Source organism: Mustela nigripes, chromosome 15 (genome assembly GCF_022355385.1).
Source record: "Mustela nigripes isolate SB6536 chromosome 15, MUSNIG.SB6536, whole genome shotgun sequence".
Taxonomy (NCBI): domain Eukaryota; kingdom Metazoa; phylum Chordata; class Mammalia; order Carnivora; family Mustelidae; genus Mustela; species Mustela nigripes.
In genome coordinates, this window is record NC_081571.1 from 9,543,271 (window position 1) to 9,553,173 (window position 9,903).

At 41.3% G+C, this 9,903-nt stretch overlaps 1 protein-coding gene and 2 non-coding genes across 5 annotated transcripts; all 3 read left to right on the forward strand.

The window, feature by feature from the left end:
• The first annotated feature begins 74 nt into the window (after nucleotides 1-74).
• Nucleotides 75-5,261, forward strand: RPL21 (ribosomal protein L21). Of its 3 annotated transcripts, none has more exons than XM_059378143.1 (6): nucleotides 75-152; nucleotides 2,267-2,345; nucleotides 2,606-2,667; nucleotides 3,247-3,359; nucleotides 4,805-4,955; nucleotides 5,149-5,261. In XM_059378143.1, exons 2-6 carry the CDS (start codon nucleotides 2,279-2,281, stop codon nucleotides 5,236-5,238), a joined length of 483 nt encoding a protein of 160 aa, XP_059234126.1. In that variant the 5' UTR covers nucleotides 75-152; nucleotides 2,267-2,278; the 3' UTR covers nucleotides 5,239-5,261. The 3 variants fall into 3 exon arrangements, with proteins under 3 accessions (XP_059234126.1, XP_059234125.1, XP_059234124.1); XM_059378142.1 differs by lacking the exon at nucleotides 75-152 and adding an exon at nucleotides 159-423; XM_059378141.1 differs by lacking the exon at nucleotides 75-152 and adding an exon at nucleotides 159-409.
• Nucleotides 3,061-3,131, forward strand: LOC132003054 (small nucleolar RNA SNORD102). Its single transcript, XR_009400126.1, has one exon. It is a non-coding gene; the product is annotated as a small nucleolar RNA SNORD102 (small nucleolar RNA).
• On the forward strand, nucleotides 3,404-3,530 carry LOC132003061 (small nucleolar RNA SNORA27). Its single transcript, XR_009400133.1, has one exon. It is a non-coding gene; the product is annotated as a small nucleolar RNA SNORA27 (small nucleolar RNA).
• Nucleotides 5,262-9,903: the final 4,642 nt, after the last annotated feature.

Consider the following 9,903-nt stretch of genomic DNA (forward strand, 5'->3'; position numbering starts at 1 on the left):
CCCCTTGTTCCCTGAGAAGATCCCCTTTCCCAGAAGAGTTGCTTTTACCCTGGCATTTCTTTCAGGCAGTGCTCCGGGCAGCCCGGAGGCCCTTGTAAGGCGCGAGCTGCGGCCCCCCCTCCTTCCTTTCGGCCGGAACCGCCATCTTCCAGGTAGGACCAGCGCGTGGCTCCTGGTGCCGCGTGTCCCACAGACTCGAATACTGATCCTGAGGCCGCTGCGGTCGTGCATTCAGGTCCTAGAAAGACGGTCTAGTCTGTCCGGGGCCCACTGACCTGGGTGGTGGAGCTATGTTCGTCCAGAACAGGAGTGGCCTGCGCCGGGCGTCGGCCGGGGGCTGAGGACCGGACGCCAAGGCCGTGGCCCTAAGAAGGGAGAGACCCGAGAAAAGCGAAGCCGAGTCACTGGGGTGAGGCAATGCGGGTCAGTCTGAGAAAGAATTTGTTTTTCCTGTGTCCCCATGGCTTCAGCCTCAGTGTTCTAGGTCTTCGGACAGGCTTTGTGCAGCCGCATGGCCCAGTGCTTTTCGAACTCTTCAGTATGGTGTTTTTGCTAGTCTTGTAAAGTCTAAACTTGTGATGCTGTTGGAAAGGGGCTTATGGGGTGATAGGAATGATTTTACGGGTGTAAAGACATGGACTTTAACCTCCGAGGAGGCCTGGGGTTTGAAACCCTGGGCTCGTGGTCCCAGAACAGAGAGGATGCCTTTCATGATAAGAGCTGTAGACCACTTGGCTTCAGTGTGTGAAATTAATCCCGTTTAAAGTGGGGGTCCCAGATCGCATTTGGACAAACGGAAAGTGCTTTCAGGCGCTTCCATGTTGCCACGAATACGGTTTTGTTAACGCTGGGGTGGCATGTGAATAGTTAGGATTTCATTTGGAATTTTAGGAGAAAGTCCTTGAATTGCCCCTTAATCATCCTTTTCTTTCCTTTTTTTTTTTCCTCACCCCTCCCCCCCCTTCTGTAAGTGGTACCTACCAGAGTTGAGCAGACTGCCGGTTGCATTTTACAGTGGGTCCTGTTACAGAATCTACAGCATTGCTGTGTCTGCGTTAATTATTACTAGTGATTTGAGCCAGCAGAGTATCTCTCCTTGTTTATGAACTTGACACTTTGGTACGAGTTGACACAAATGTAGAGAATTTGAGGATCAAAGTAGAATATCTGGCACTTGATAGATGCTTAGTTATCTGTTTAAAAAAGTAATGGAAGCGTTTGTTGCATCAGTGATTTGGCTTTGGTGAGTTAGGTGAAACATTGTGTTTCCATACCTCTCAAGCTAATGACTAAGGTACTTCGGAGTCTCTCTTCTTTAGGAAATGTTAAGGTACTTTAGAGTCTCTCTTCTTTAAAAAATGTTGATAAAAGGGTACCTTGGTGACTCAGGGCTTCTCCTCCCTCTGCTGTTCCCCCTTCTTGTGTGCTCTCTCATTCTCCCTCAAATCTTTAAAAAAAGAACTGTTAATAATAAGAAACTGAATTATGTTACAATCCAGTCCAGTTAAGCCTGATTTACATACCACAAACCTTGTGGTAGAAGTAATTTTCATGGTAGTTCTGCCCTTGAATGACCTAGAGCAATAAAACCTGTTGTTTCAAACTTTTGAGAAATAGTGAAAGATTCCATGTGAAATGCCTGTATGTGAATTCTTAGATAATGATAATGAACTTACTGTGGTTAAGCAAATAGGCTAGAACTTCATGAATGCTTTGTAGATTTTACCACAGTTGATTGTAAGAGTATTAACTCCCATTTTGCAGATTAGGATCGGTGTTTAAATATAAATTTCCCAGGGGAACAAGTGGCAGAATCTCAGAATTAGGTCAGAAGTTATAAAACCCGTGTTTTTCCCCTTCAACTCTGCATATGTTTATTAGTGAGTGATGGGGTAAGTAGTCAGAAATAAATAGGAAGTGATTTGGATTCGTGACAGTTAACAGATGGTTGTGTAAGATACACTGTCACCAAAAAAGAAAAAAAATCAGTAAGAGAAGGGGTTTAATCTACCATATAAAAATGCAGGGTTGAGGGGTGCCTGGGTGGCTCAGTGGGTTAAAGCCTCTGCCTTTGGCTCAGGTCGTGATCCCAGGGTCCTGGGATGGAGCCCCGCACCAGGCTCTCTGTTCATTGGGGAGCCTGCTTCCCCCTCTCTCTCTGCCCGCCTCTCTGCCTACTGTCAAATAAATAATAAATATAATCTTTAAAAAAAAGACAAATGTCAGTTTTGCATTTGCATTTGACTGTTTTATACTTTGTTTTCAGTAATTTGCCAAAATGACCAACACAAAGGGAAAGAGGAGAGGTACCCGGTACATGTTCTCTAGGCCTTTTAGAAAACATGGTAAGTAAATTTACCCTCCTGTGAGAGCAAACATGGCATACATTGGTACAATGCATTCTTAACTAGATGGCAGTAATTAACCAGCACCTAACATGTTTTTGTAATAAATAAAAAGCATAAATTTCATATAGTAGTTTCTTAAAACAAGATTTAAAAATAAAACTGTCAAAGATAAAATATGTTGAAAGCTAGTAAGCTTACTTTTTTTTTATAAGGTAGACTTCAATCTATACTGACGATACTGATTTTTTTCGGTGCAGGAGTTGTTCCTTTGGCCACATACATGCGAATCTACAAGAAAGGTGATATTGTGGACATCAAGGTAAATTCTAAAATTAGGTGAATAACCTACAGAATAATATTAGAAGGTAGAAAAGTTTAATCTACTATTGGAATTCAAATGTATGTTGCATCTGTTGGCTTTTTATTCTCCTGAATAGGGAAAAATCTTTGGTCTGAATAAGACCTCTTAAGTGTAGAATGGCTCATTTAATTCAGAAACCAGTCTCTGAAGTGCTATTCCAGAATCTAAGAATTTTCTCCTAACTTGTTTGATATTGGGTTGTGAAAAAGGAGTTTGTTGATAAAAGAAAGGGATAATACTTTGGTGCAAAATGTAATTGTTGATGGAGACAGAGATGGAGATTGTTATTTTTTAAAATAAACAGTAAAAGTTCTTTTGTGACCGGTATTTAAATGTATCCTGGTACTCTGGAGCTTAATGATGATTGTCTTTTTGATTGCTTGAAGCAGTGTGAAAAACACATTTCACCGGCTCTGAAAGCTCTTGAGTTGCCATTTGGAAGAAAAAATTTTTAGAGTATCTTAGTTACTTTAATGAGAGTCAGGATGTAAAAGGAAGGGGAAATGCTGGCATAACTTTCATCTCCTTTCTTAACAGGGAATGGGCACTGTTCAAAAGGGAATGCCCCACAAATGTTACCATGGCAAAACTGGAAGAGTCTACAATGTTACTCAGCATGCTGTTGGTATTGTTGTAAACAAACAAGTTAAGTAAGTAATATCAGAGTTCTTTTTAGCAGATTAGTATTCCCTCATACCCCCTTTTCACTTTGCCAATTGGACTTATGTCTTTATTGGTCATTCAAGTGGGGCAAAGGAAACATCCTTTTAAAACTCAAGCAAACTGGGTGTTTGCCTTGTATCCTGTCAGAGGAAACACATTGATCTAGACTTAATGGAAAGTTTTGTTAGGGTTTAGTGTTAAGCAGTTCTAGTTTTCAAAATATAAAAAGAAGTGTAAGTAGTAAATTCAGTTACTGATTTGGTTTTGGCTTATGGTATTTCAGGGTCTGTCACCTCATCAAAAGGAGGCTTAAGGGGTGCCTGGGTGGCTCAGTGGGTTAAAGCCTCTGCCTTCGGCTCAGGTCATGATCCCAGAGTCCTGGGATCATGAGCCTTGCATCGGCCTCTCTGCTCAGAAGGGAGCCTGCCCCTGCCCCGGCCTACTTGTGATCTGTCAAATACATAAATAAAATCTTTTTTAAAAAAGAACTCTTGGGCGCCTGGGTGGCTCAGTGGTTAAGCCGCTGCCTTTGGCTCAGGTCATGATCTCAGGGTCCTGGGATCAAGTCCCGCATCGGGCTCTATGCTCGGCAGGGAGCCTGCTTCCTCCTCTCTCTCTCTGCCTGCCTCTCTGCCTACTTGTGATTTCTCTCTGTCAAATAAATAAATAAAATCTTTAAAAAAAAAAAAGGAGGCTTGAAAGTGGAGGTGTTTGGTGATGTGTGGGTGGCACAGTCCATTAAGTATCTAACTCTTGGTTTTGGCTTGGCTTGTGGGATGGAGCCCCGAGTCAGTCTCCACAATCAGCATGGAGTCTGCTGCCCCCAATAAACCTTTTATTTTTAGAGAGAACGGGAGCAGCATGGGGAGGGGCAGAGGGAGAGAAGAGAAAGAATCTCTAGCAGACACCCTGCTGAGTGTAGATCCTGAAAATGGCTCAGTCCCATGACGCTGGGATGGTAACCTGAGAGTGGGATGCTCAACAGCTGAGCCACCCAGGCACCCCAGCGAATAAATGTTTAAAAAGGGAAAAAAAAGGGGGCACCTGGGTGGCTCAGTGGGTTAAAGCCTTTGCCTTCGGCTCAGGTCATGATCCCAGGGTCCTGGGATCGAGCCCCACATCAGGCTCTCTGCTCAGCCGGGAGCCTGCTTCCCTCTCTCTTTCTGCCTGCCTCTCTGTCTGCTTGTGATCTCCATCTGTCAAATAAAAAAATAATAATAATTAAAAAAAAAAAAAAGGAAAAAAAGTGGAGGTGTTTGCTTCAAGGTTTCTTCTAGCACGATTAATGATTATAAATTAGCCATCACCTTGCTGTGTAATCCTATTTGTAGGTAAAAGGTTTATGGTTTATTTAATAAATGAAATTGCTAAATAAAATCGGAATTTGTTAAATTTTTGCTGAAGCATTTATAGTAATGTTGATTCTCCCCAGGGGCAAGATTCTTGCCAAGAGAATTAATGTCCGCATTGAGCATATTAAACATTCAAAGAGCCGAGATAGCTTCCTGAAGCGTGTAAAGGAAAATGATCAGAAAAAGAAGGAAGCCAAAGAGAAAGGTACTTGGGTTCAGCTGAAGCGTCAGGTAAGTGCTTGACAAGATGGTTTTTGCTATTAATCTTCGGAAATTTAAAACTTGCTCAGTAGTTTTCATATGAAAGCGAATGAATTGAGTATTTTATTTCTTTGTTTCTGAGAACAGTTCAAAACTGAACATGTCCCTGATGTAATTGTTCCCTTGTTTTTTTTCTTTTTGTTTTTTTTTTTATTTTCAATAGCCTGCTCCACCCAGAGAAGCACATTTCGTGAGAACCAATGGAAAAGAGCCCGAACTGCTGGAACCCATTCCCTATGAATTCATGGCATGATAAATAAAAAGAAAATAAAAGACCTCAAGACTGTAAAATTGTTTCTCTTAATTGAGTAGAAGTGTAGTATCTTTTCCCGAAAAAATATTTAAAGCAAACTTTGTGTCCTAATTCTTTGGGTGATGTCTTTATTTAAACTTAGTGGCTTTTTTCTTGCTGAAAGATCGGAGATGGTTTATCATAGAAAAGAATATACTCCGTTGGTTAGAAAACTGCCAGATATTACTTTAAAAATATTTGTGGTTGGAAAATAGTCTCTCCAAATCCCAAAGAGAAAAGAATTTTTAAAATATGTTATCTGTTGCATTGCATTTAAGCTTAGGGAAAGTTGAGTCTTAGAATTGTATCCTGCCTTAAATAGCCTTAAATAGCTGTGTTGTGAGGTTAAAAAACTTGCCTTTGAAGAGTACTATTTAAAAATAGATGATTTAAAGCACTTTGTTTGGTTCCTACTAAATTGTTTTCCCTATCATTTCCTGTTACGGTTTTTTGGCTCTTGGGGAAAATTTTGGTTCTTGGAATTGCTTGCTTTCCCCAGTTCCTTTGTACTTGTATCTTTCCCTGAAATACCTGTACTTTAAAAAGTTGGTGAATTCCTGATAGTCCTTTGTTCACTTTGAGTGTCATAGGTGAACCTTCCCTGATAAAAGTAATTTATGGAGAGGAATGAATGGAAGTGCTTGGAATCAGAGAAGAGAAATTATGGTTTGGAATGGTAGAATAAATCCCTTATGCCTGTTCCCACTACAGGTGTGTTCACAATTTTTAAAAACTTGATCTTCACATTAGATCTGGGGTTAAAAAACTCTTAGTATGTCCTCCTGGGTCCTGGCACATGATAAGTATTTCTTTTATTTATTTTTTTTAAAGATTTTATTTATCTGACAGAGATCACAAGTAGGCAGGGAGGCAGGCAGAGAGGGGCAAAGAAGCTCCCCACCAAGCAGAGAGCCCAACACAGGACTTGATCCCAGGACCCCAAGATCATGATGCAAGCTGAAGGCAGAGGCTTAACCCACTGAGCCATCCAGGCACCCCATAAGTATTTCATAATTTTTTTAAAAAAAATTTATTTGACAGAGATCACAAGTAGACAGGAGGAAGCCGGCTCCCTGCTGAACATAGAGCATAGATCCCAAGACCCTGAGATCATGACCTGAGCCGAAGGCAGAGGCTTAACCCTCTGAGCCACCCAGGTGCCCCTTCATAAATGTGTTTTGAATTGGGGGAAGCACTGCCTATTTTCTTTTTTAACTTCTTTTTGTTTTAGATTTTTTTTTTTTTAAGATTTTATTTACTTATTTGACAGAGATCACAAGTAGGCAGAGAGTGAGAGGAGGAAGCAGGCTCCCTGCCAAGCACAGAGCCCCATGCGGGACTCGATCCCAGGACCCTGAGATCATGACCCGAGCCGAAGGCAGCGGCTTAACCCACTGAGCCACCCAGGCGCCCCTTGTTTTAGATTTTTAAAATTTATTTGAGAGGTAGCACAAGCTGGGAGGAGAAGGAGAAGCTGGCTCACTGCCAGCAGGGAACCTGATGGCCTCAGTCTCAAGACCCTGGGATCATGACCTGAGCCAAAGGCAAATGCTTAACCAGTTGAGCCACCCAGGTGTGGCAGACATTTTCTAATTTCTGTATGTATGTTTAATCTTGTTTTCCTATGGACTTCACCAAACTAGAGTGATTTGGATTTTAAAGGTCTCATAACAGTTTTGTTCATGTGTAATTGAGATATTAAGTCTCCTACATGATGTGGAAAGATCAGGAAACCTCAAGCTTTGTTCAGTTTTCAGCAGTTTGTATTCCTGTTGCCCCATGTAAAATGAGGGTATTATCTATATGTGTATAGGGATTGTACCAAATGATTCCCAGAGGTCCTTTATGCACATAGGACCTATGACTCCATTCCTATGACACCAGATGACAATTGTGACAAAAGACATGGCAGAGGATCGGGTCCCTCAATTCAGGAGGGCTGGTGAAGGTGAATATTGAGAAAAAAGGGCTGTAAATATAACTAGTTTAGGGGAGTTCTTAGGGCAGGTCACCATAAAGGGAACTCTTCCAACTGATATATGATGTGGCAATTTTCTTTCTTTCTTTTTTTTTTTTTTTTAAAGATTTTATTTATTTATTTGACAGAGAGAGATCACAAGCAGGCAGAGAGGCAGGCAGAGACAGAGGAGGAAGCAGCCTCCCCGCTGAGCAGAGAGCCCGATGCGGGGCTCGATCCCAGGACCCCGGGATCACGACCTGAGCCGAAGGCAGCGGCTTAACCCACTGAGCCACCCAGGCGCCCCTGATGTGGCAATTTTCTAATGCACTGTGAATGGCGATGGTACCGTGAATGTACATAAAGTTTATTTTTAGTATTGGAGTGCAGTCCGACTTGGTTTTGGCTTAGGTCTCAGCGTCATGAGACACTGTAGGCTCCAGTGGTTGTCAACATTTTTTGGGAGCTTGTTAAAAATGTGGGCCTACTAAACAAATTCTGGAGATGAGCCCCACACTTCAGAACCTCTCTGGTGACTGATGCTTGCTCAAGTTTGAGAACCACTGATCTATGTATTTAGTCATCTCTAATATACTTGAGATTCAAATTTCAGAACTTAAGTTCCCTGAACCTCTATTTCCAGTTCTCTCTTGGGCAGCTCCATCTGGATATCCTGGAAATACACAGATTAGTTTGAAGAGGTTTTATTATTGGAGAAACAAATTGCATCAAACTCCCTAGCTTTGAGTAATGTGTGTGTGGTGATAAATTATGTGCCTGCCTTGAAGTGCAGGTCCTTTTAAATAATGAGAAATTGTTACAGATTGTAGAATTATAAAAGAATCTTACTGTACAATTCCCTTTTCTACACTTGGGGAGGATGAAGAAAAATGTTCTAAATGTTAAACTTTCTGCCCTATTCTTAAATTAGAGCCATGATGGTAAATGAAGGTGCATGGCTCCTTGAACTTTCGATTTTATCTTTTCTGATCTAGCCAAGTACATTTTGAGAACTTCTGTTTTTGTTCAGTTGAGCCTGATCCCAAGGGCTGAATAAAATTACACTCAATGTTGTGGCAGAAAAAATCCCCAGTTTCATATCTACTGTATTCTCCCTAGAGTCAACCTTTTCTCTCTACTATGATAGAGGGAAAAAGTAGAAAAAAACAATTTTGCTAAAACTTAGAAATAAAAGTTGATAACGAAGTAGGTTTATCTTTTTGAGAACAAGAGAAAACAATTAAATTTGGAATACATGTGTTTATCCCATCCCCACTTAAAGGAAAACAATTGGTATTGTTCATACAAAAGCTTTCCCAGAATCTGTGAGACAAGTTACTCGGTTATGAGTAATAGCAATGAGGCAGCATCTGCAGAGGAGTGAATAAGCCCAGGGTTTCTGTATTGTGGTTCTTTTCAAACTGCAAATGTGTGTGGTGAGGATTAACTGACAGGCTAGCTCATAAAGACCCAAGTGGAAAAAGCATAGAGAAAATGCTTTGACACCTACTTCCTTGCAAGATTGGGATTTATGGAAATCATTTGTTTGGGAAAAGAATGCATTGAGGTACTCTGTTCTAAATGAAGTGATGGCCTAGCTCAAATTGAGGATGTGATTGAACTTCTTGCTCCTGAGTGAGGAGGTTCAAAATAATTGCTTATGGAAAATGAATAAGTAAACAGTTCTAAGATCTTGAGAGTGAGATGATACTCTGTTCGTTAAATGCTCGTAACACTGACCCTATTACAGTCAGGGTTACCCTCCTTAAGAGTTTAGTGGCTTTACATAATTTCTAGATAAATCCCTGGGCATATAATGCATTGCCATCCACAGTCTGGTCCCCAACTTTTTGGACCATCCACCCCATCCTTCTAATGTTTGATACTACTCAGAGCTCCCCAGACTTGTATCATACTTCTACTTTCAGGATTTTGCTCATGCTGTTCCTTCAACTTGACATGCCATCTCCCACCTTCTGTTTCCACCTACCAAATATTACTCATGCTCAGAGACCAGGCCATTTCTTCCTATAGCTTTCCCTGATTACCACCACCTCCCTCCCCCATTCAGATTTAATTCTCCCTATGGCAGTCTATAGGAAGTTGGCACCCCGACCTGCTTTGTCATTCCTTTGACATGACCAGAGTGTTTTCATCCTGCTTTTTGCATCGATGGAAAATGCCAAGATGAGAAATCAGAGGGGTTGGAGTGTCTCCTACTGAATGGCTCAATGACTTTGGGTAAGTAACTAACCTTGTCTGAACCTCAATTTAGGAGATTGTTAACCCACTTTACAGGTTTAGATTAAAAAAGAAATGGAATTTTTTGACAAATTTATGAAGAATAATTAATTTCGGGGCACCTGGGTGGCTCAGGGGGTTGAGCCTCTGCCTTCAGCTCGGGTTGTGATCTCAGGGTCCTGGGATTGAGCCCTGTATTGGGCTCTCTTCTCAGCGGGGAGCCTGCTTCCCCCCACCCCCCCGCCTGCTTCTCTGTGTACTTGTGATCTCTCTGTCAAATAAAATCTTAAAAAAAAAAAGAATAATTAATTTCACTATGGAGATGTCTGTGAAGGCAGGCAGGAATGTCTTTTTTTTTTTTTTTTTAAGATTTTATTTATTTATTTGACAGAGAGAGATCACAAGTAGGCAGAGAGGCGGGCAGAGAG